Raw genomic sequence first — 24,975 nt, forward strand, 5'->3', positions numbered from 1 at the left:
TCCCCACAGATGCAGTCGGACTTTTTCCTGCCAAAGCCCAGGAAGCTGCGAAACCGGCACCTGCGGAAGCCGCTGGTGGTCCAGGTCAGCACCCCGCCCACCTGCGTGCCTCCTTGAGGGCTGGCCCGTCCCGCCGGCCAGGTTGCTCAAGACACGCTAGTGTTCTCCTGTGTCTCAGGTTTCCATGTGAAGTGAGGAAGTCCTTATCCTTTCCTTCTCCTTGTTAGTAATTAGGATAGATAGAGTAGTCACAGCGATCATAACTGTACCTGAAAATAAAGGCAGTCTCAGCACAGCATGAAAACTGCTTAAAGGAAAAGAAAGAAAGGTCTAGGGATTTGGGTTCCAAGAATGTCTGAGATTGGACTATATTTGAGGCTCTCAGAACATCTATTTATAAACACGTCAGTGGAAGCAGTTGGCAAGGTTTATGGGTCGGCCAGAGGCCAGATCTCCCCTAGGCTCGTCATCATGAGGCTGGGAGCACCGTTGGACGCAGCCTGCAGACCCACAGGGGAGAGCTGGGTGTGAAAGGCCCAGGAGAAAGGGGGCGTTCTTACGTGGAGGTGACAAGATGAAGGAGGTGGCGCTGAAAGAACTGTAGGCTTGGAAATTGATGAATGTTTGTGAATTAATGCATAGTTCTCCTTTTACTAGATGCAGAAATCTATTCCTCTTTTGGAATTAATTTATTTAGGAATGAGGCATTGCATCACAGACCTCAGAAAGGAAGATGTATTCCAAGTGCCCCATGTTTTTTGTGCAGCCTGATATAACATTGGGGCATTTAATTTTTAGTGTTTTTGGTTAAATACATAGACACTTCCTGGCTTGGAGGACGCGCTGCAGTCCAGTGTCGCAGCCAGGATGCCCTTGCTGCCTACCCATGGCTACTTTGTGTTGTTTGTCAACAAGTTTATTGATACTTACGAAGGCTGCCCGTTTAAAGCGTACAGTTCAGGGTTTTTAGCATGTTCATGGGGTTATGCAGCCCTCCTGCTGCGTCATCTGAGAACCTTCTCATGCCCCAAACAGAACCCCTTACCTGCACCGCCCCCTCCCAACCCTGGAGCCACTTCCTGTCTCTTGGGAGCTGCCTGTTCTGGGCATTTCACATAAATGGAATCACACTTCATTTGTGGTTCCTTCACTTAACGGTTTTTGTAAGAGTTGCGCTGGCACACGGCCCCGGTCCCTCATTTCCCTGCTGTGCACAGTTGCTCTCACAGCAGCGGGGTGGACATGAGTAGCCGTAACAGACCACACGGCCAGAGCCTGCAGGTCCTCCTGCCTGGCCCTCTCAAAGAGGCGCAGGGCTGGCCAGGGATCCTGGGCCTCTCACCTCGTGGACAGCCAGCGCACCGGCTCAAGGCGCCTGGCAGAGCCCAGGGAGGCGCCCTGCGCCCCCAGGGCTGCCGCGCCTCCGGCCTTGCTGGCTGGCGCTCAGCGTTTGATGTTGACAGCCAGCAGCGTCGGCATGAGCCTGCTGCTCGCAGCTGATGAGGGCCACCCTTCCTGGTTTCTCTCCACAGAGGACGCTGCTTCCGAGGCCATCTGAAAACCAGTCCCACAACGTCTGCTCCTTCTCCATCCTGTCGAATTCCTCTGTGACCGGTGGGCACCGCGGCTCCTCGGGAAGCTTTCCTTTCCTCGCGGCCCCGACTTGGAGAACACAGGCGTCTGTCCCCGTGGCTCTCTAAGTTACCTTCCAGGCTTTCCTGGGTCCATTCTGTCAACGCACGCAGGGGGTGCAGCTGCAGTGGGCCCAGGCGGTGGTGTGGGCAGGCAGGTGTGGGCTGCTGACCAGTGGTTTGCAGGCACTTTCCTCCCCAGGTGGGCTCACGTGGCCCTGGACGGGGTGCTGTGCTCAGTTCACTTTAGAGAAGGGTCTCTTGTCCACCCTGTCCATGATGTCTGCAGGAGTTTAGTGGGGTACGTGAGTCACGCTCTGTGCTCCCCCAAGCTCAGAGGGGCCCCTGCTCTCTGAAGTGAACCTTTTGCAGTGAGATTCCTTCAGTGAAGCATGTATTCCATGCTTTATCCTATTGGTCTTCATTTCCCAAGATCCAGACAGCAGTCAATGGCTTTTTCTCACACCTACTTTTCAATGGCAGAATGCCTGCCAGGAATGAGCCAGGTGGAAAAGACAGAATTTTGGCCCTAGATCTGAGGCTCTGACCACCTCAGAGGAACCTGTGACTTAGCTCAAGGACCCTTAAAGGGCTATTCCTGGGGACGACAGCCATGACCACAGCCATTCAGCAGCCCCCAGGAGGCGCAGTGGTGCCGCTGTCTTAGGCAGCAGTGCTCTCTGCCCACTGGGGCCCTCTGTGACTGCTGACTTCCCCAAGTTGGCAAGTGTTGACGTTCAGTGGTTTCCAGCTCGGCTCAGCTCTGGTCGGAGCCGTGGCCGTGGAGGAGACTGCTTGGAAGGGAGTGTGTGCAGCCCCGCTGCGTGCCCAGCAGCTGTTGGCTTATGCGGCTGACCTGTCTGCTTCTGCTATCATCCTCACAGGGAGAGGCTCCTTCCGGCCCGTCCAGTCCTCCCTGGCCAAAGCAGCTGTGTCCCGGCCAATCGTGCCCAAGGTCCTACCCCCACAGGCCACAGGCCCCCTGGCCAGTAAGTCTGCGACTCTGCCTGACATGCACACGAGGCCTACATGTGGGGGTCCCCTCCATGTGGGCATTGGGTGTCACGAGAGCAGAGGCTTGCACGTTGCTCCTTTTCCAGGTGCTATCGACCTAGCAGCCAAAAGTGCTGGCATCATCCCTGGGAGCCCCCTGCCAGTCCTGGACACGGATGGCTTGTCTGGCATCGCCCCGCTGTCTTCAGATGAGGTGACGGCAGCTGTCACGGGGCCGGACTCCACCGGCCACCACCAGAATGAAGACCCCCTCCCCGCTGTAGGGGTGAGTGTGTGTAGGGGGCTTCTCCCAGCTGCCACCAGCTCCGGGGGTGGCATGTCAGGGTCCAGTCCCTGAGAGTCACAGTCACAGGGTGAGGTGGTGTGGGACTCCAGCTCTGCTCTGGAGGCAGGAGGTCACTGAACAGGAAGGCCGGGGCCTGAGTGAGGCCATGTGGCGCAGTGGGTGAGCCGTGGACAGAGGCAGAACAGGTAACAAGCCCAGGACTCCCGGCCACTCGAGCGCTGCCTCGGCCCCCTGCTCTGCAGGCGGCCCCTTAGGACCGCAGAGCCAGACCTGCCTGGGTACCACAAGCTCGACCTCTTGCTGTGGCGAGTTGGCTGTGGACTGACAAATGGTCTTCAGTTTGGGGAGGTGCAGGGGGGCACTTTCTGAGAGCAGCGGGCTTTCTTACCCCCCAGGGAGTGGTTTCTGCCTGTGAGGAGCTGTGGGCTGGAGCGGTTCCCCTGGGAGCCTGGTACTGGCTGGCCGGCACTCACCGGCGTGTTCCTTGTGTTGCTGTAGGCCACAAGTGACCCATTCATCAGCGTCCCCTCGAGGCAGGAGCCAATGGCCGACGGTTTCCAGGTAGAGTGTACTGCTGACTGCTGAGCAAAGTAGCTGCCCCACACCCCGGGGAGCGCCAAGTCCTACCTTGTGGTCCTGATCGTGGGCCCGGACTTCCTCCCCGTGATGCCCGGTGGCCATGCCTCCCTGTACCTGCCTCGATCATGCACACATGGCTCCCTTCTCAGGCTGCCAACTTCCCTCTGCAAGCTGGCTGATTGAGACACAATCCTGCAGGGACTTAAGTTTTCTGGGCCATGGAGAAGAGTTCGTCAGCTGGGGGTGGAAGCAGATCCAGGCCACCTTTGCCCGACCTCTCGACTCTGCGGTCCCCCAGGGTTCCCGGGGGTGGTGACTCCCCAGGGGTGTTTCGTGGGGGAGGGTGTGAAGCGGCTGGGGTCTCTGCCTCTTGCTGTCCCCGTCCTCAGTTGCTGCTCTGCGGGGCCTGGTTGGTTTTCGCGCCTCAATACGGCTGCCTGCTCCGTCATGTCTCAACAGTACCTGTCTCCACAGAACCCACCCGTTCTCTCCTTGTCCGAGCTGTCCAAGGCCCCTGTCCACAATGGGCTCTCCACACCGCTGCCCTCCTCGGACCCCTCCAGCACGCGGCTCTCCCCGCCTAACGTCTCTGCCCTGCTGGACATCTCCCTGCCCGGCCCACCTGAGGACGTGCTCTCGCAGGGAGAGCCCGCCACACACATCAGTGACTCCATCATTGAGATCGCCATCAGCTCCGGCCAGTACGGTAAGCCCACAGGTGCCACTGCCGGCCTCCCAGGCATGGTTCCCTCGGGGAACTGACCGCCTGCCTGACTGCCGCTTCTGGGCACCTTGTTGTCCAGCTCAGCTCTCCTTCTGGTCGTTGAGCCTCTGTGTCTGTGAGGCACCACCAGCCTTGGTGGGGGCGGGGCCTGAGCCATGGTGGTCTGGAGTGACTGCCCGGGCTTTGGGATACAGAGGGACTGACGTGGCGTCCCTGGCCTGGGGGTCAGGCAGGCCGTCTCCTCTCTGGCTCTGAACTGGGGTGATGCCTGCTGGCTGGCAGGTTCCAGGAGGGGTTGGGCTTTGGTTCCCCAGCTCCTGGAGATGGCGCCACAGAAGGCAGTGCGGTTGGCACACTGGTCAAGTCCAGCCATGGATTCAGAGCTGAGTTAGCGGCTGGCAGGACGTCACCAGGGGCTAGTGAACTGGCCCCTTTGAGCGTGTTCCCCTCCCTGGGGCGTTGGGGACAGCAGGCATCTTGCAGAACTGTTGTCGGCAATAGCAGGAGGGTTCAGGTGCCACCCTCAGCACGGGGCCCGCCTCTGTCATGGCCAGTGTCAGTGTCTGATGATGGGTGCATGTCCCTGCTGTTGGGGGGCCCTAGCGGGGTCCTGGGCCTCCCAGCTCAGCTGCACATGCCGTGCCGCCTCAGCCATTCACCCCACATGGTGTCTGACCCCAAACTTTGGTTGACAGGTGAAGGAGTCCCCCTCTCTCCAGCAAAACTGAATGGCAGCGACAGTTCCAAGAGCCTGCCCTCCCCATCCAGCAGCCCCCAGCCAGACTGGATCGCCTCTCCCACCCACGACCCCCAGTGGTGCCCTAGCGACCCCACGGACTCGTCCCTCAGCAGCTTGTTCGGTGAGTCTGAGGGCGCCGGCTGCACAGAGCTGGCATCGGGACACCCCGGCAGTGGGAGCTCGCGAGTCGGGAAGGAGGTGTCAGGAGAAGACCTGCCGGCTTCCGTCTCCTGCCGAGGTGCTCCTGTGGCAGGTCTGGGACCCGCGCACTTTGCACTTGCAGAGAGTGGCCAGGGTGTACACCCGGCTCGGCGCGGCGCAGGCTGGACCCTGGCAAGCCGGGTCAGCACCAGGGAGGGCACGACACCCGGCAGCCCAGAACAGATGGGGCTCTGGTTTGGGTGGCACTGGGGAGCCAGTCCTCTCCGCGAGTTTCCTGCTCAGAGAGTCATAGGGAGCAGTTCAGGGCCCACATCAGAGAGAAGTCGTGAGACTTGAAAACAAGCTCCCATGGAGGTGGGGTGGTGACCACACCATGGGACACGGTGACACATCCCTGGGCTGCGGCGGACCCTCCAGGGCTCACCACGGGAGGCAGAGCAGGTGCAGCCTGACACCTCCATCCAGAGTGCCGTGCACGTGTGAGCGGCGAGATGCCTGGTGGGTCCAGGCCCAGCGGCTCAGGCCTCTTCTCCCTCCTTCGTGCAGCGAGCTTCATTTCCCCGGAGAAGAGCAGGAAGATGCTGCCCACCCCTGTCGGGACCAGCAGCGGCACCTCCCTGCTGGGCCCCAGCCTGCTGGACGGGAACTCACGAGACTCCTTTGTGTCCCGGTCCCTGGCTGACGTTGCTGAGGTGAGTGCCTGGCCTCACCCCGAGTCTGACACTGGCCCCCACCCCAGACTTGCCAGGCTCCTGCAGCCCATCTGCAGGAAGAAACCAGTACAGAGTGCCAAGTGGGGCCTCTCGGGGGCCGGGCACTGCTGCAAGCCCTGAGCGGACTGGTCAGAGTCCCCATCCTCGCGTGGCCGACTGTCTGGTCCAGCCAGGACCGGCTCTGCCCAAAGGACCCTGTCCTGACGCCAGAGGCCCCGCTGTACACTCAGGTCTTCCCCTCCACTCTCTGCCTCACTCATCTCTTCCACCATCTTTTCTGTTTCTTGAACAGCTGGCTGCTCCCACAGGGCCTCTGCACCTGCTGTCTCTTCTTACAGGCATGCTTCCCTCAGGTCTTTACACGGCTGGCTCCCGCACTTGCCCGCACACCCTTCCTCAGAACGCCTGTGTCACGCACACCCGTGCAAACTCCCCCGTCCACTTGTACCTCCTCCAGGCAGCCTTGGAGTAGAACCGAGCTACTGCCCCTTCTCTGCCCCTCTGGCCACTGACCATCCTCCCAGAAGTCTCGTGTGGGTGGGAGACCTGCCACTCTGACCCGACTGCCGGGCAGTGTCACTTGTTCACAGAGCGAGGTTCACAGTGACGACGCTGAGGTTGTGCCTGGAGCTCGGGGCCGTGTGAGGTGGCTCCTGGGGGGACTCTTAACTCTCACTGTGGAGGGACGCGCACTGCAGTCCGGCCGTGGTGTCCAGCCACCTGCTGACAGACCTCCCTGTCCCCGCCTGCAGGTTGTGGATTCGCAGCTGGTGTGCATGATGAACGAGAACAGCGTTGACTACATCTCTCGGTTCAACGACCTGGCCCAGGAGCTGTCCATTGCCGAGCCCAGCCGCCGGGAGGCTCTGTTTGACGGCGGGGGAGGCGGCCCCCCAGTCACTGACCTGTCCCAGTGACGGTGCCTCGTGGTGGAGGCAGCTGGGGGCTGCGAGGGCGGTGGACCGCGTTGGTGGTCCTCAAGTGTCCGGGGGAACTGTCTTCAGACGGGAGGAAACGCAGGTCAAGTTGGGACTCCCTGGAGACAGTCTGAGCAGAGGCATCTCAGCACCCAGGACGCATGATGTGCACACAGCCCCGTCCTGCCGGCCAAGGAGCGGGGCCAGGACGTGTGGAGTCTGGCAGGGCCAGCATCAGCTGTGGCGGTGGGGTCAAGCCACCTGTGGCAGGGGCGTGGGTCAGGGTCTGTACGGTGCCCATACTTCCACCTTGGTGGTTGTGTTGGACGTTTAGGGGTTTCTTTTCAAGAGGACGGAGCGTTGGGCCTGGCTTTCATTGTTGTGGCCTGGGGAGCTGTGACCTCCTGCCTTCTGCAGGGAGGCCCCAGGCCACTGCTGCCTTCTCTCTGCCAAATCCTTTCTGTGCTCCGGTGGTTGTCTCTGCAGCCGGACAGCGGGCTGTGGCCTGGCTCTGCCTGGTGGTGTCTGCACCGTGACAGCAGACACTGCAGGGGACACCCCGCTCACAGGGCAGCAGGGGGTCCCGGGCAGCATGCTGAGTGCCGTCTCTCTAGAAATCCTGGTTCCACCTAGTGCTTCCCTCACCTGGGCTTTTGTCCTGACTGACTCAACAGGACGGGGAAGAGAATCATGTCTTCTGTGGGCTGTGTGGACTTCCTGCTGAGCTGGTCAGAAAATGTTCTTGTATTTTAAGAATTAGACGGTGGAGACATTGGAAGAACAGGTCCCTGTTCAGTTGGTTTCTTCCCCGCATCCATCTGCAGGTTTCTTCTCAGTGACCTGAGATGTTTCTCTCACCAGGGGATCCCTGAGCACTCGTTTGACTACAGATTAGACCTTCCTGATGACCTTGACTATCTTTGACACCTTCCTCCCTGGCGTCTTGGACAGATGCCCTTTGCAGGGGAAGTTCTTTCTTCCTCTTGTTGACGTCAGTGCAGAGTATGCCCAAGTGCACGTATACAGTCCTTTGCTTGCACTTTGCCTCATGGTCTCCTGCTTCTCTTCCTTCTTTCTGTCCCTTCCGGGAATCCAGGCAGGGATCAGACATCGGGCACAGTCAGAGTGCGCCGAATCCACCTCCCTCTGGTGTGCTCCTTGCGCCGTCTCGGGTGACCAGCAGGGAGTCCGGTGTCCAAGCTTTCCCCAGTGGAGCTTAACGGGGCTCCTCTGTCTCCTCGGCCTTGGTGGGCCCAAGGCGCAGACCACCCTCCAGGCACACCCCTTGTGGGCGGGCGCCAGTGCTGTGATGCTGGGCTCCCAACCCATCCGCTGCCCACCCTCCACCTGGCAGCTGCAGTCAGTGTGGCTTCTTGAATCCGGCCCAGCCCACCCTGTTTGTGTCTGTCCCCTCACCTCCCCCCAGCTCGCAGTGGACCGGCAGTCTTCCCAGCCAGCCTGGCCTCTCCTCTGGCTCCTCCCCTGCCCTTGAGAGTTGAGCCAGTATGCAAGGCAGAGCAGAGGGTCCTCGGCATGTGCCTGCGGAGGGGCCACTCAGCCCCACCGCCTCCCCAGCTCCCTCCTGCCTCGAGCTTTCCCAGAGCTCCGGCCTGTCAGGGGTCTCCCTTTTTCAGCTCTGGATCTGGGCACAGACATCAGAGGAAAAGCCTGTGTGGGCAGTTACTCTGGGCCCTTGAGAAGAGCGTTCCAAGCCCCTGGAGGTCTGAAAGAAAGGGGCGTAGCACCGCTTTGTGAGGGGAGACAGCAGTATTTGAGTCCACAGTCTAAATTAGCTTGTGTGTTGTGATCAGTGTATCAGCTTCCTGAAGTTAGCACCTTATCGAGCCAAACAAGATCAGTAGATCTGTCTCTGGGCATCCGACTCTGCTAGATCTACAGTGGGCTGGGCCGAGGTTAGGCTACTACCAGCTTTCTCCTTTCCCCACTGTCTGGGACCAGCGATGCCAAGTCACGTTACTGCACCCATGCTGGGGGCAGTGCCCAGTGGCAGCACGCACCGCACTGGGGACCATAGAGACCCCAGACTGTTCATCCATCAGGGGGCGCCCCGAGGCGGTCTGGTGGGGAGGTGGGTACCTGTCACCTGGTGATGTCTAGCATGAGGAAAGCCCTGGAGATTTGGATCAGCCTTTGTCTCAGCAGCACCTCCTGTCTGCGTCTCGCACATAGACTCCATGTGGGAGTAGCCGACCGGCCAATGTCTGCAGTGGGGAGGTGGGTTGCCGAGGCGAGGATTGACTCTTCTCACCTGTGAAGCTGACATGATTACAGAGAATGCTGCTTCTCTAGAAACCAGACAGGTGTGTTTGCTTGCCATAATAAGGGAAAGTGGTGTCATATGTAGCATTAAGATGTTGGATGCATTTTCTCCCAGCCTGAATAATTATATATGTACGCAAATAAGCAACTGTTACATTCAAGGCTGGGATTTTTCAAAAGACCCAAATGGAGAAGCCTCCCACTTCCAGCATCTCCCTCTGCCTTTGCAGTGGAAGGTGTGATCGTCTCTTTCCGCACTTATGGCCTCCTTTGTATGTTGAAGTATGTTGTGATTAAGGCCAGGTCAGTCTCAGAAAAGCCTTTCTGTCATCACTGACGTCATCAGGGATCTTTCTGCTGGCTCATCTCCCCTAAAGAGTGAGACTGAACAGCCCCCGTCTCTAGGCAGTTGTTTTTGTCTTGATTCTTCATTGTGAATACTCAGTGATGAGCAGTCCATTCTTCAGAAGGTAAAGAGGCCAGCTGATGGTCCCCTCTGTCTCCTGGGTGTAGAGTACTTGCTCAGGGTGGAGGGATATTTGGAACCCTTTCATGGGCTGATCTACTCGCTTTCCCGCATCAGTCCTGTTCTCCATTCTGTACCACAGCCTCATTACTGGTGGTGTCTCTTCAGTTTAATAGCATTTTTAACGCAATCACACCACTGAATCCAAACATGTGCAAAGAAAGGCCATGGAATAAAAAACACTTGAAACAAATGGGAGAAGGAAACTGGCAGTTGCTTTTTCTTTTTCACGTTGAAAACTATCCCAGATGCATTTAGGAGGAAATATGGCACTTTTGTCTTAAAAAAGAAAAACCCAGAGCAAATCTTTCCTGGCTGTCAGACAAACTCCTAACCCTGCAGTACCTTGTATGTCGTGTGAGGGGAGCAAGTCCTGGAAGCTCTGCAGCAGCCCGCCCTGCTGTTCCGTAGCAGGATAGCCTGCTCCCGGGCTTCTGGGAAGCAGAGATTATTGCTGTTTCTTCTAATAATCGTTAAGCCATATCATCTGAAGTTTTCGGCTTGTTTGAGATGTGAATTTGTTTTATAGATTATAAATATACAGTGTATGTATAAAGCAGAATGCCTGTCCTTCCTGATTATTTTTTGTACCATATTGTAAATTATATTATTTATTCTTTACCAATTTGGGGAATAAAAGGTGTTTGGTTATTTAATATAATAAAAGCTGTTAAACTTCTTATGTTTAAATTTCCAGTTGAACTTGTAAATCTGTTTTTATTATTGTGCATAAATACAATACTAATACTTGGTCTAATAATTACTGTTTCTGCTTTTTTCTTTTTAACTGTGCACTCTGCAAACAGCCCAAGTGGCCATCATCCGGTGCGATTTCACAGGAATCGATGGACTGTCTACAGTGTAATTTAGAAACAACACCAATGAATGTGTTTTATTTTTGTTTTTTCCAACCAGGAATCAGAGCTGCACCCTTTATCCCTTACTTCCCGTTTCTTAGTGTTCTTGCCCCCACGACGTGCAGGACAGAGGAACTGCTGTTTCGTTTCCTTTAGCCACGTATCCACGTGCCATTGACTGGCTCGCGAAAACCAGTCTTCTCGGGATAGTCTGGACCGTGCTCATCGCCCCTCGACGCTGGCCCTGTGGGTTGGGTTGGCCGTCGGGCTAGAGGCCGCCGGGTGCTGCGGGGAGTATTGGCAAGGTGCCCGGATAGCGTCCGACCCCGCCCACCTCGGCTCTCCCCTTCGGCTTGCTATCCAATGGTGGCGTCCGGCCCTGTGAGCGACATCTACTTTCACCAATCGTCTGTGTGTCTGGCGCGGGCTTCTGCGAGCCTTCGTCTCATGAGGCGGAGCCCGACGCCGCGATAGGCTGCTGCTGCTTGACTGATGTCGGGGATGCCCAATGGGGACGAGAGGCCGGGCCTTTGACCGCGCGGGGCCGGGCGGGAAGGACGGCGCGGCGGACTGGTGGCTCGGGGTGGCGGGCGACATGTTCCGGGCACCGGACAGCGAGGGTGGCCGTGCCGGCCCCAGGTGCGGCGCGGGTGTGGGCACGGTCATGTGGAGGGCGTGCGGGCGGCGGGGCGGCCGCGGTGAGCTCACAGAGCCGGGGCCTCCGCGGCGGGGTGAGGGAGGTGGGCGCGGCTGCGGCCCCGGGAGGCCTGAGGTGCGCCTCCCCGCGCCCTCCGCCCCAGCACGCGCCGCTCCCTGGGCTGGGGCGCCGCAGACGCCGGCAGAGCGGTCTTTAGCGGGGGGCGGGCGTGGCGGCGCGGCCGGGACCCTGGTGCCCTGTGGCGTGTGCGCGAGCGGACGGGCCTCAAGGCGAAGTCCCTTCTTGGGAGCCCGCAGACGGGAGCCAGCGGCGCCCTTTTCCCAGAATCCCGCAGTCGAGGAGCCAGGCGACACCCTCGCCTCTTAACTCCGCAGCCCCGGAGCAAGGGGATGCTCTCCCCGCTAACCCCGCAGCCCGAGACCCAGGAGTCGCCCTCCCCCACTTTACTGACCAGGAAACAGGCGGGACAGCGAGTGACAGAGCAGACCGACTGGGCTTAAACGATCAGGAACACGCAGCGCGCGCTGGCTCGCTTTCTAACTTGGGGAGCACTGGGTGCTGGGAGTAACGTAGAGTTGCCCGGGCTGGAGGTGTCCTGCCGTAGGGGGAGTCTGCCGCGAGGTCGAGCTGGTTCTCCCGCTGCCTGAAAGTTTCCTATACTGTGAGCCCTTTCTCTGGCCTGGTCGGGCAATAAGAGCAGAGGAGTGTGGCATCTGTGGAGGTAAACAGTACATAGAATGAAAGGATTGTTTCAGCTGCTAAGATCACTGCAAATTTGAGGGAGTCAGGTCAGTATTCAGTAGTACTCCTGGCCAAATCATCAGTCATTAGCCCCTAGCCCCTGTAACAGTGACCACTTATCCCTCCTGTCTGGGTCGGTGCTGATACAGGACTGGAAGTTTATCTTGGAGTGCTCATATTGAATCAAGTTTCTGGCCCTGAAAACCGCTGTTCAGCATCCGCACCAGCTGGCCGAGGGCTGCCTCCCAGGACTTTCTCAGTTGTGTGCACTAAGGACACTCTGTCTTTGTTTACATGGCCTGGCACTGGGTGCCCTGCAAAACACTGGTGCAGTTAGCGAGGACGCGCCACAAGGACCACTGCCCCTGGGCTGGCTTCCAAGCTGTGTGAGAGCACGTGCTCTCACCTGATACCTCACTTCTCTGGAGTGTTAAGTTGTTTTGAGAAGATGAGGGGAAAGTTTTTCCTTGTAGGATGCTGGAGAAGGAAAAGACACCTTCTTAATTGGGTGATTAATCGGGAGCCTCTGCTTGGGGTGGTGCTTCCCAGGTGGCGCTAGTGGTGAAGAACCTGCCTGCCAATGCAGGAGACGCAAGAGAAGCAGGTTTGATCCCTGGGTCTGGATAGATTCCCCTGGAGGAGGGCATGGCCACCCACTCCAGTATTCTTGCCCAGAGAATCCTATGGTCAGAGGAGCCTGGTGGGTTACAGTCCATGGGGTTGCAAAGAGTCGGACACGACTGAGCCACTAAGCATGCATGTTTGGGATCCGTTAGCAGCTGCGGGTTTTGAGGCCATGTTAAAGGAAGGGAATCAAGTGGTGGCTGTTAAGAGGACTAGGTCAGATTTCCGTCTTAAAGCCCTGCTTTTGTTTTCTTGCTAAGGGATTATCTGGTGTTAAAGGGATTTTAAAAGCAATGCTTCAGCCATTGTTAACCTGAGGTCTTTTAAGCTGTAGGGTGTACATTTGTAAAGAATTTAATCCAAGTCTGTATTGCAGCTTGACTCTGAACCACCGGTCCTGGTAGCTGCTATGGGACATGGGGATAGGCTGTTGGGGGTGGGGGGGTGGGCCTTGATGAGCACGGGCCCCTCCAGCCAAGCATCAGTGTTATGGTCCCTGCCTCTGCCGTGGTCCACTTGCACTGTGTTGTCACATGCCCAGCACTACTGTCTGCTAATTAAAATGACGGTGAAACTCTGCTGAACTGGCTCCATTTGCTTGTTTCAGGGAAACTTAATTTTATTGATGAGAGGTCCCAGCAGTAACTTGAGAGCATGCACAACTCTGGAGGTCTTGGCAGAACCAAGTTGTGCAGAGAAAACCTTTATGGGAACTCATGGGCAGGTGGGGAGGTTTGCCGGCTGGCTATGAGCGCGTCGCGCCCCTCCACAGATGTCTGCCCCAGCCCTGGACGATGGTGCCCGGGCCAGCCGCCATCAGTCCCTCACACCCTCTCTGCTTGCAGGGCCGCAAAGCCTCCGGGAGGAGAGCCAGGCGATCGTCCAGAGGAAGCCGCACCTCCACGCAGGCCGGACAGGATGGCTTCTAATATTTTTGGACCAACCGAAGCACCTCAGAACATACCCAAGAGGACCAACCCCCCTGGTACGGGCCTGTGACTCTAATCCTCTGGCCTCTACTGTTTTCTTTTATGCTGCTCTTTTGATTAAAAAAATCTCTCCTTTATATCAGTCCTTTCCAATGTTTTCTGGTGTGGCATGTCCCCTGCCGTCAGAGTCCTGGAGAGGAAGGGAAGTTTGATCCTGACTTAAACTCTGTGTCCTCCAGGTCGTCCTGGACTTGCCCCTAACTGTGAACAGATACTGGCCATGTGCAGGCGCCGAGCAGGGCACACAGGCACATGGTGGGGTTCTGCTTCCCACTGGGGAGGCTCCCCACATTGGCTGGTGGACTCCTTCAGATTCTTGAACTTGCCTGCAAGTTGTGTGTTCAGAGTATTTTTAATCAGATTGTGAGCAGGACTGAAACTAAATAAAAAGGACGGCTCAGCCTGGCCTGCAGCCCTGTGGCTTCACAGTCCTGACACACCTTTTAGTGGCTCCAGTGGGAGGAATCTCAGAAGAGCCTTTGTCTTGGCTGATGGACGGTCCAGCAGAGTAACCACACAGTGGTAGTTACCTGAGGGGCTTTCCCCATCTGTGTCCACGCAGGAAAAGCAACGTTTGTACCATCCTGAGATGCAACACAGAAGTCAGTATTTCAGACAAATGATGAAGTCAAACAGAATCAGAGCTGGGACTGCTCCCTACCCTGTCCCGATGTTGAGTACAAATATCGCTTCACAGACCTGGAGGAACTAAAGCAATGGATGCAAAAGCTGGATTTTCGTGTGGTTTTCAGTGGTCAGGTGGGGTGGAGGTTCGCAGTATCTTTGCATTTAGTTATGGCAGAGAAGCAGGTGGTCTTGTTGGGTTTTTATTTTTGGCCATGCTGAGCCTTCCTAGCTGCACATGGCTTCTGGTTGCAGAGCACAAGCTCGAGGATGCGCGAGCCTCAGTAGCTGTGGCTCCTGGGTTCTGGAGCAGCAGCTCAGTAGCTGTGGGGCATGGGCCTAGTTGCTCTGTGGCATCATCTCAAACCCTCTGGACCAGGGACTGAACCCGTGTCTCCTGCATCGGCAGGTGGAGTCTCATCCACTGCACCACCAGGGAAGCCCAAGAAGCAGGTGGTTCTCACAGAGTAACATTCTCCTGCACCCAGTTGGTGGGTGCAGAGCCCGAGTGCTCAGCCCTGCGCATCCTTTGTACCAACCAAGTGCTATAGCAGGTAGACTCAAACAGGGGGCGCCTGGGGATGGGCATGCCGGCTGCCAGGGCTTAGCGCCGTGGCGTCTGCAGCTGTCTCTGGGGCTCTAGGTTCTCCAGGAAGTATGCCAGATGGGGTGGTTCTGCTTTGCCAGGCTCTCGAAAATCTGTGGCCCCTTGGCAGCCTGGCCCCCTACTCAACTAGAGAGTTAGAAAACCAAAGTGTAACAACAGCCTGGGGGCACCCTGTGCTGAAACCTCTGCTCCTGGCGGTCCTGTTTTTTGGGGTTTGTTTTCTGTCCTGCCAGGGGCTCTGAGATGAGAGCTGAGCAGTTAACAAATGCTGGAATCCCCTCCTGCCTCCTCCCATCACCCAGAAGCTCATTTTAACTGGTGAATGAATTAACATGGAGAAACATGTTTTAAAAAGAAAGATAGGAAGGAGCAAAGGGAGAAAATCACCTGTGATGAAGTCTCATGGGCAGCTCGGAAGGAAACCGGCAGGCGCATCCTGCCCAGCACTCAGCCAGTGGACTCTGGGGAGGCCCCCCCCGCCGACCAAGCGCATGCGGAGGAGGGGCCCCACTGCCGGCTGTCCCTGGACGTGGACCCGGGCTGATTGGTACCGTGTGTCACCTGCTCTCCTGGTTTAGACCTTAAGGTGGGGATGGACGTGGGCAGACTGTTTGGTGTTTGCAGGGCCTGTGTGGGGTGTTGGCCATCTCCACAGCCTGGGGAGATATGTGACCCCCTCTTCAGGGGAGCTGAGGCTCAGGTCCACCGGCCAGTCTGGGCCTGCAGCTCACTGGCGGCAGAACTCGCCTTTGGATATAGGTTTTCCTAACTCCCAGCTTACCTCCAAATACTCAGATGGGGCTGACTTCTGAAACGGCATTGCCAGGTCAGTATAAAATGCTGGTGTTTCGCCTGGTCTTCAGACACGTACTCCAGGGCGTCAGCAGCGTCTGCCTCCCACACTCCACCAGCACGGGGTCGTGTTTCCTGAGATTTGGGTCTCTAAAAAGTGTATCTTGGATTTATTTTTCTCTCATTATGAGTGAGTTGAGCATCTTTTCCACCTTCAAAGCGCACTTCATCTTTCAGGTAAAGGGTTGAGTAGTAGACACACAGTGTGATTACTTTTCATAAAGTTCAAAACAGAACTCTGGTGTTTTTCGAGTGTGTTGTTGACGAAGGTGAAGAGGAGGGAACCCGGGTTTCTGGGGGCTGGCAGCGTCCTGTCAGACTAACCCACGCTCACCTGTGATCATTGCTGGAATGTTTGCTTTGTTTGTGTCTCAGGAATTTCTCTGTCATGTTTCACAGTTTTTTAAATGTCTTTAAATGAGCAGTGGTTTTAGCCAAAACCTTCAGATTGAGTTACTTTTATTTTTGTCTCGCATTTTAAAATAAGCTGAACACACATCTTAAAATTTACTTAAGCGTGACCAGCAACAGCTTGGTAACAGGCATTCGGGAGGTGGCCTTGGGCAGCAGCTTCTCCGCACTTTGGGGCCTGGATGTTTTTGCTGACGACACCCTGTCAGTAACAGCAGCATGTCTGGGAGCTTCCTCTCCAGGCCCTCCTCCGCCCAGTCCAGCCAGGTGCTATCCTACAGATGGTCAGTGGCTGAGCAGGACCCAGCCCGGGGACTGTGGCTGGGACTGGAAGGCTTGTGATCAGCCTGATGTGACGTGGATGTGTGTCTTTTCCTGGGGTCAGACCCACCTGTTCTCTAAGCTTCTCCCACCCGAGAAAGGGTTCTCAGGCTGGGTTCTGTCCTCAGAGCTCTGCTGCTCGCCCCTGACCTGTCTGTGTGCGTCATTACAGCCAAGACGTGACTGTAAATTTTAACTTCTTGGAGGCAGTCAACAAAGAACACTGCTGTAAAAATGAGCACATTTAGAATCCTAAGCTCCCACACCACCACTGCCACTGCATTTCTGGGGGGCTGGGGCCCTTGGCCGGGGGTGGAGTAATGGAGATCCAGATGTTTGAGAACACCCTTCCATCTGCAGTACGGAAGCCGTGTGCCGTCCATACTGTCTTGCGCCGTTTTCACTGAGCAGTGTGTCCGGGGGATGCTTCTTCAGCAAACGCTCACTGAGCATTTATGTTCCAGCATTGTCGTGAGTGTTGGACACACAAGAGCGGTAGTGAGTCATGACTCCTCTCTTCGGCGCCTTGATGCGGGAGGGGCCTTTATTACCACCACTCTGAGGCTGAGGAACATGGGGCACAGAGGGGCCGGGTTAACTTGTGTCTGGTCTCAGCTGCGTGTGGAATGCGCCTTCTTTCTCCTGTGAGATTATAAATCTTAGCTCAGGACTCGGTGGAAGGGAGGCGCTGGTGTTCGCTGATTGCAGGGGTGATTGGCCGGCGCCATGTGCTAGAGTCTTTCTGTTTAATGTCAGCATTTATGTCCCATGTCTATGCCTCAGCCACCAGCTTATAAGAACTAACTTCCGAGATGCATATTTTCAAAGTAACTTGTCAAATTGTTTCTGTTCGGCAGCAAAGATGTTAAATATCTGTAATTCACTGGCATATCTAATTGTCACTGGAAGTTCCAGCCAGATTGAGGTCAGGAGAATGACTAATAAATGTTTTCTAAATTACAGTTTTGCCTTGAACAGGGCATGTTAATTCAGTTCTATCCGTCTCACCTCAAAAGTTAGCAGCTGTTTGCCTTTAATGTATGAAAGAACTTTTCTGGGTTTAATGCAGAAGATTCTTGAGCAGAAAAATCTGAAAAGTTCAGGGTTAAGGCCACTCTTGAGGGGAAAATGCTGTTTTAGACCACCTGCCCGTCTTGCCCCTAGCAGCCAGCCCAGTGCAGTTCAGGTCCAGTGATGAAGGCCCACCCGGACATGAGAAGGGGCTGGGTGTGATGTGGGTCTTTCAGGATCCCTTGTCAACCCAGTCACCTCACCCTCAGCCTGAACTCAGGACTGGTCGCCATGAGGGGAGGTCTCTGAAGTGACCAGCCTGGAGAGGTTGGGTGGGTATTCAGGGCTGCTCATCACTCTGCTTGTTTCTGCAGGGGGAAAAGGAAGCGGTATATTTGACGAATCGGGGCCTGTGCAGACTCGACCGCGTCTGAACCCACCGGGGGGCAAGACCAGTGACATTTTCGGGTCCCCCGTCGCTGCTGCCTCACCCACAGCACACCCGAACAAACCCAAGGTACGGCCTACACTCAGGGAGCAGACCTAAGGGTGAGAGAGGCAGGGCTGGCGCCAGGCACTTGTCTAAAAAGGTTCCGAGCAGGTATGGCGTGCGTTAGGAGGAGACAAGGCGGGTGACATTGCTTTTCCTGGCTGCAGCCATTAGTCATCAGCGCTGCCCTGAGTCATCGGGGAGTGTGTTCCAGCCTCGTGATGACGAGCCCTGGGGGATGCTGTGGCAGGGGTGGCCCACTGCAGGCAGGCCACCAAGAGCTGCTGAGGGGACTGACAAAACTGAACTTAAAACGGGGGCGCTTACCTCTCAGCAACGCTTCACTGTTGTCATCAGTCAATAAGTAGAGTAGCTACATTGGATTAAAATTCACCAGATACTTAGAATTTATGGGTTCCCGCTACTATTTTTAAAAATCTAGTTTGTCCCCTTTGGAGAATGTCCATCTGGAAAACTGCTGACGGATAGAATCAGGCACTTACTTAGCCAGTGTTTCTTCATGAACTATATGTACCTCAGGATGACAGCTGCTGAGGGGAAGTTTCCTCATGGTATTCCAGCCCACAAATGACGAGTGAATTACAGAATTCAGAAATTACCATTTTGCAAGCTTGTAATGAAATTGTAGGTCTAGGCGGCGATCATCAGTGGCTGCTCATACATCAGAGAACAGGACACCTCCAGAAATGACGGGCTTCGTGCTAGAAGTTCATCACGGGTCACCTTTGAATTCTTGTCAAAACAACCAAACCTGAATCCCACCAAACCTCCTATTGATGCCACAGGGATTCAATCAGAGTAACGCAGAATATAGGAAACAATGTGAATATCTTTTCAAAGATTGATGGTTGCAGAATATGTAAAGAACCCCTACAGTTCAACAACAAAATAACAGACACATTCAAAGATGGGTAAAGGCAAGGGGGAGAGATGAAATGGAAATCTGGGGTTGGCAGATGTGAACTATTTTATATATGATGGTTAAACAAGGCCCTGCTGTGTAGCACAAGGAACTATACTCAATAACCTGTGATGAACCGCAATGGAAAAGCATATGAAGAGGAATGTATGTATGTATGTATAATTGAATCACTCTGCCGTATAGCAGAAATTAATACAGCATTGGAAATTAACTATACTTGAAGAAAATAAATTTTTAAAAATAAAAATTTCAAAACCAAAAAAGGGAGGGAGCAAAGAATATGATAGACATTTCTCTAAAGAAGACATCCAAATGGTCAGTCAGCACATGATCGGTAGGGAGATGCAAATCAGAATCACAGCGAGATACCACATCACACGTACTGGGATGGCTGTTATCAAAAAGACAAAGTAAGGAATGGTGAGGACATGGAGAAATGAGAACCCTCTGACACTGCTCTTGGGAATGCATAATGGTGCAGCCACTGTAGAAAACAGTTTGGTGGTTTCTGAAGAAGTTAGAACACAGAATTTTACTATATGAACCAGCAGTTTTAGGTATATAACCTCAGTTGTGAAAACAAAGCAAACCTATCTGGGGAGACCTGTTTTAATGGCATTGTCCTCAGTGACCAGAGGGTGGGTCCAGCCCCGCTGTCCCATCACCAGGTGACCGGGCGAGCCAGATGTGCTGCGCTGCGCATGTGCTGGGGACGGCTCAGCCGCAGGGAGGAGTGGGGCTCTGACGCACGGGTGGGCCGCCAGTGGGAGCGCCTCCTGAGGTTAAACCACCCTGTGTGAGACGTTTACGGAGTCATTAATTTTTGCAGTTCAAAGAGCTGCATCTTGAAACATTTATGGATCAGTGAAATACGGGATTTGCTTTCCAATCAGCCCGTGAGGGGGCGGGGTCTGGAAGCTCGTAGGAGTGTGGCTGAGGCCAGAGTGGAGGCGGGCTGGTGTCACTGGCTGTGGAGCAGGGTTACCTGGGGGCTCACAGGCTCTTCCTGAGGCTTTGTTTCTGGTTAAAACTGTCCAAATAGACACTTTTTAAAGATAAAAGTAGACCCGGGTCACCCACACCTTTCTCCTCATCCACCTGAGCAAGGCCGCAAGTGTCCGAGCAGTGGATTGACCTGGGTTTGCCTTGTTGCAGGACCACATGCTCCTGTGTGAGGGAGAGGACACACCAGACCTCAGAGGTGAGCTCACTGTCCGTCCCTTCCCCGGGGCTCAGCTCTGCGGGTCACTGCTGGACCGAGAGGGGTCCCCGTGCCCCAGCACGCCCGCTGATGAAGACGGCAGAGTTGTGACCGTGGGCGGGTTTTGTATAGGAAAGAGGCAGGGGAAATGGGCTCAGTTACTCAGTGACAGCATTCCCACTGGCTTTTCTGTACCTCTTGTCCATGCTGGTCAGTCGGCCTCAGGCCACAGCATCGTCTTCTAGAAGCTGATCTTGTATAGTGAATGGCAGTAGTCCATAGCCTTCAATGAACTCTGACCAGAGGCTGCACTGGCAGCGGGTGGGGGGGGTGCTGCAGGGCTGCGTGGTGGGGGGCGGCCTCCTCAGGTCACCCCACGGTGGGCTGCCTGCTCATCCCCGAGTGCCCGACCTGACTGGGCGCTGATTACTGCCTTCAGTTGATGATGAAGAGGTGGGAACGGGGTCAGCCAGGAAGTCCAGGGAATCCTGCCTGGGCCCTCCACTTAGGAAGAGCTCCCCGCCCTTCTCACTCGCTCTGAGGTTTTCTCTTCAGACTTGCGGTGGTATGGAGCAGCAGGGAGGCCAGCCAGCAGCGTGGAGACGACCCTTAAGGGTTCCCCCGAGCGTGGCTCAGGGCCTTCTGTGCTGACCTGCCCTGACACCACGCCCGTGCGCGCCGCTCCAGGCCGCAGACTTCGGTTTGCGTGTGCGGCTTGCCCACCGGCTGGCGGGCAGCCTCTGACGGGCCCTGTGCTGACTCTATCCTGCAGCCAGTGCCTCACCCAGACAAGAGCCGGGCGAGCCCAGCGGCCCGAGAGAAGCAGCCCGCGTCCAGGAGCCGGCGCCCACCGTCGACAGCCACGAACCCCGGCTGGGTCCCCGGCCTCGCTCCCACAACAAAGTCCTGAACCCGCCTGGAGGCAAGTCCAGCATCTCCTTCTACTAAGAGGCCTGCCGCGTCCCATAGCCAGACAAGAAACTCCAGAGATAGGATTTCAAATAGTGTAGTTCCTTTAGCCTGAAGGAGCAGGGTGGGGAGAGGGTCTCTCCGGTGGACACCTGAGGCTACTACCCACTTCACGGCCGTCTCAAGATGAGGACCCACCTTCTGGACTCCAAGGGAGGAGATGGGGCCCTGGTGTGAGAGGAGCTCCCGGGTGGGTGGGAGGGGAGTGGGGCCAGGCCAGGTGCCCCCGAGAAGTGGGGTCTCACGTCCTCGGTGTGTTTGCTAATTGGGTATCTAGGAATCACTAACATAGTAGCAGAGCTTAAAACCTTTGAGAGAAAACCAAAACCACAGGTCCGCTGCTGTGGGACAGAGGAGCCATTCCAGGGACTTGTTCGGCCCCACTGTTTCTCACCTCCATTCCAGAGATTTTCTTGAAACGTCTTGGTTGCTTTTCCTCAGCAGCTGTCAACAGAAAACCAAAATGCTGTGTTCCGTCATATGCTTTATGGAGAGATCTTGCACCCTGCTTCTGCCCTCTCAAACCTCGGCCAGGTCTTAACATAGGAATCTCTGCTTTTTGTCCACGAGAGACTGGTTTAGACTCGACTTTACAGGCAGTCTTGCTTGTGAGTTGTTCCTTTTATCCTCATCAGCCTTAAGTCTGGGCCTTTACTCCTCACCAGTGATGTGGACTGCTCCCTTCACCAGCGACACTTCCTGTCGGCAAGACCACTACCTTCTACAGGACTTTAAAACTACCCAGACATATCCAGGTACTGGTGTTGTTTAAACTGTTTCTGTGTCCTCCTTTATATTCCTGCTGACAGTGGGAAGCATAGATGCCTGAGAACCCTGGGTTCTTAGGTTTGGCTTCTTTGGTAATAGCTCAAGACCTGTTCTCAAGTGCCAGCTTTACTTCAGTAACTGTTGACTCTAGTCTTTCTGACACCTTTCTAGAAAAAAGTCTGTCGCTCAGGTACACCAAAGAGGAGGGAGAGTTTTCTTAGGGCACCCTTTCTAAAGCTTTGCAGAACCTCTGGGCCACATTCAGTTTCCAGACAAGACGAAGAGACCTTAGGCCAGGAGATTAAATAGTTTGGCAGTACATTCTCAACTGGCTCATTCCATGGTATTTGCCAGCAGAGATACCAGACTGGCAAGAGTCGTGAGTCTGTCAGATGGAAGTTTCTCCCATTGCGCCTCTAAAGGGCTACAGTGTCAGTACCTATACTACAGTCACGGGAGACCAACAGTTTGTCGGGGGGAACTATGGGTACGAGTGCCCACTAAGTTCATACAGGTGCTAGAAACATCTTCATCACTACAGTGTGGCCACGCGTGTAGTGGCCTGAACACTCCAGTGCCTGTGGGAGCTCCCCGCCAGGCTCCACACCCTCCACCAGCACTGGGGGTCTGCACGGTGCTTGCCAACCAAAGACCCGCTCCTGTCCACCTGCTGACTTTGGAGCTGAGAGACTTATTCCATGTGATTCTCTCAAGCGCCTCCTGTCTCCCTCCAGCCTTCAAGTGGTCGTTTATAAGAAAGTTGTCTGGAATTCAGAGCATTTTTCCCCCATTAAAAACGGACATAACTGGTGATTAGCTATTAAGCTCAAACACACTGACTTACACAAGTTACAATGAGATGTTCCAAAAGTAGGCGTGAACTATTTATAACCGTTTTGTTGTGTTCTTTAACATACAAGAAAACGATTTGTGGATTCCATATTGGATGGTCAAGAAGACCCTGACATGCTGCTGGCCCTCAGGACTTCGGCCTTACTGTCAGCTGCACGAGGGGAAGAGCTTTTTAAATCGGTCCCCTGGTGGGGACTTTGGGGCAGAGCTGGGAACCAAGGCTGAGTGGGGGTTGGGGGAGGAGATCACCACCAGGGCAGAGCCCAACACAGCAGGACCGCGTTGCCTTACTCTCGTCCTGTTTCCCTCTTCCTTTCCTTCCTTGGGGCCATGGGCCTGGGTTGAGGGACCTGGGATGGTCTGGTCATGGGAGGAGCCGCAGAAAACTTTGCTCCTTTGAAACTGATGGGAGAGGCCATTTGTATTTGGAAAATGCTCTGTACATTGGGGATTGCCTATGTTTGGGAGGTTCATTAACTCTCTGCATCCTTTTCTCAGCCTCCAAGCTACATTGAGAAATTACTGGTCTGTGTTTTTATTAAGCCTTCAAACTTTTTTTACATGCATTTAGTGCCAACTTTTTTGTAAAGCTGTCATTGGAAACAACAAACCTGTGCTCACGTCACAATGTAACCTTGAGAGGAGCCTATTATTTTTACAAGGCAGGAGTGGGTGTAGCTTTTGAATTAAACTTAGCAATCATGTACTCAAGAGTCTTTGCCTGTTGGTCATGTGCACAGTGTATATGTGTGTCCACGTGAGGGTGGGCAGGCGGGCGGGCGGGCAGACGGTCTTATGTGCTCACGTGTTCCCTCTGCGTCCATTCTCCAGAGCCTGAACTCTGCTCCTTTCCTCACAGCTCTTCATTGGTTGAAGGGGTTTGCCTTTTTATTTTTTTTTTTTTAAGCCAGAGGATGCCCAAATTAATCTTCTGAAAGTTTATGGATTCAAGGTTTTTTCATTTGAAAACCAAAAACTTAGCTTCTAAAAGAATGGATGGGAATGTGGCAGTGTTCTTTTTAGTTTCTGTAAATTGAAGGTAATGATTCTTTTTTCTCTTAACACCACTCATTTTCCTGCAGAACTTGCCTCTGAGTTGACTTTGAAACTGCCCTGAAGCCTGGCCATGAATAGATGAAGTGCTGACCTATTAGAATCTGCCTATAGATTCGCGCCCTATAGATTGTTTTTCCTTTCTATGTATTAGCCGTTTTCATATGTCCTGCAAGCACACTTAATATCCTTACGTGCATTAAGTGGATTGCGGGTAATGGAGCTACTCAGACAGCCTGCCTGGGAAGCCCCCTAGAAGAAACTTCACTGCATTCTGCCTGCTGCCTCAGGGCCAACTACCCTGACAGCACTTAGGAGAGAAACCCAACATAGGTGACCTGGCACTGTCTTCACTTGTTCATCTGAAAATGTTTCTGAGAGTGCAGCGTGTGCTCCCAGGATTGGATGGGGCACTGGCACCTACTTGTAGCAGCTGCTCCGGCCGCAGACAAGCACTGAGGTCTTGGCCTCAGTGAGTGTGACAGCCTGTTTGTCTCCAGAGGCCAGGCAGTGACTGAGTCAGAGGACCAAGGTGGCTCCCCTATGTTATGGGGCAGAAATGAAAAATACCTAAGGGTTCCCTCTTCAGTTCTGTGCCTTATCTAGAAACATACTGGCTCTTTTGACAGAGTGAAACTTGTGCTAACATCTTTGTGAGTCGAACCCTGCAAGGATGTCTGTCTCCTCCCGTGTTATCCTGTTCATTTCTTCTGAACTTTTGTTATATTCTTAATCCTTAGCATTCTTGGAGCTCAGGAATGAAATTTCCTGTTACATGTGTGACTGCAAAGTGCTATCTAAACTTCAGCTTAGGAAGAAATGAGGGACATTACAGGGACCTAAGTGACTAGCAGGCATTTGGGATGAATACTTAGAAATTAAAGTAGAACTTTTGAAACCTGTGTGTCCAAACATCTTAGATTTTAGGGACTTAAAATGAGAAAAAGAAAAGGCTGAATAGCAAATTATCTTTACAAATCTGAAAGGAAGCAAGTTCTAATTCAGTTAGCTTGAGCTCTCAGAGTGTGCTAGTTATTCTTCAGTAAGCATCAAGAATTATCCAGCATATCATTTTGTTAAAACTTCATTTTCTCTAACCAATTTCAAGTAATAAATCTGCCCAAACATGTTGTGAAACCTTAATAAAGTTGATGCCAACTCATTTGGCCTCTCACTGTTGTAGTGGTGGCTGCTGTAATTCCAAAGAGCCTAAGTTTCCAGGAGAAGGCTAGGGCAGAAATCTCAGACATTCCCCCAAACATTCACAACCTTCCTCTGTAACTTGTTCACCAGAAGAAACATTTCATCTGTCCTGGCTTATCATTTTGAGAAAATAAAACAAGTCTATATTTATTGCATGCTTACTATTTGCTAGAGATGATACTAAACCCCTTTCATGGTCTTCCTAATGTTCCTAGTAGGTTGGTAATTGT

At 54.3% G+C, this 24,975-nt stretch overlaps 2 protein-coding genes across 3 annotated transcripts in view; both read left to right on the forward strand.

Annotated features, from left to right (window-relative positions):
• Positions 1 to 10,331, forward strand: part of CRAMP1 (cramped chromatin regulator homolog 1) — a 45,285-nt gene extending 34,954 nt beyond the window's left edge. For both annotated transcript variants that reach the window (XM_043915859.1, XM_043915858.1), the window contains exons 13-21: positions 10 to 84; positions 1,533 to 1,614; positions 2,516 to 2,620; positions 2,732 to 2,910; positions 3,430 to 3,492; positions 3,985 to 4,216; positions 4,930 to 5,094; positions 5,682 to 5,827; positions 6,601 to 10,331. In XM_043915859.1, coding sequence (XP_043771794.1) covers positions 10 to 84; positions 1,533 to 1,614; positions 2,516 to 2,620; positions 2,732 to 2,910; positions 3,430 to 3,492; positions 3,985 to 4,216; positions 4,930 to 5,094; positions 5,682 to 5,827; positions 6,601 to 6,765 — 1,212 coding nt within the window. In that variant the 3' untranslated portion in view covers positions 6,766 to 10,331. The remainder of the gene's footprint in view (positions 1 to 9; positions 85 to 1,532; positions 1,615 to 2,515; positions 2,621 to 2,731; positions 2,911 to 3,429; positions 3,493 to 3,984; positions 4,217 to 4,929; positions 5,095 to 5,681; positions 5,828 to 6,600) is intronic.
• A 590-nt stretch (positions 10,332 to 10,921) lies between these two features.
• On the forward strand, positions 10,922 to 23,195 carry JPT2 (Jupiter microtubule associated homolog 2). Its single transcript, XM_043915888.1, has 5 exons — positions 10,922 to 11,067; positions 13,297 to 13,436; positions 17,641 to 17,783; positions 19,855 to 19,900; positions 20,673 to 23,195. Exons 1-5 carry the CDS (start codon positions 10,937 to 10,939, stop codon positions 20,846 to 20,848), a joined length of 636 nt encoding a protein of 211 aa, XP_043771823.1. The 5' UTR covers positions 10,922 to 10,936; the 3' UTR covers positions 20,849 to 23,195.
• Positions 23,196 to 24,975: the final 1,780 nt, after the last annotated feature.

This window comes from Cervus elaphus, chromosome 10 (genome assembly GCF_910594005.1).
Source record: "Cervus elaphus chromosome 10, mCerEla1.1, whole genome shotgun sequence".
NCBI classification, from domain to species: domain Eukaryota; kingdom Metazoa; phylum Chordata; class Mammalia; order Artiodactyla; family Cervidae; genus Cervus; species Cervus elaphus.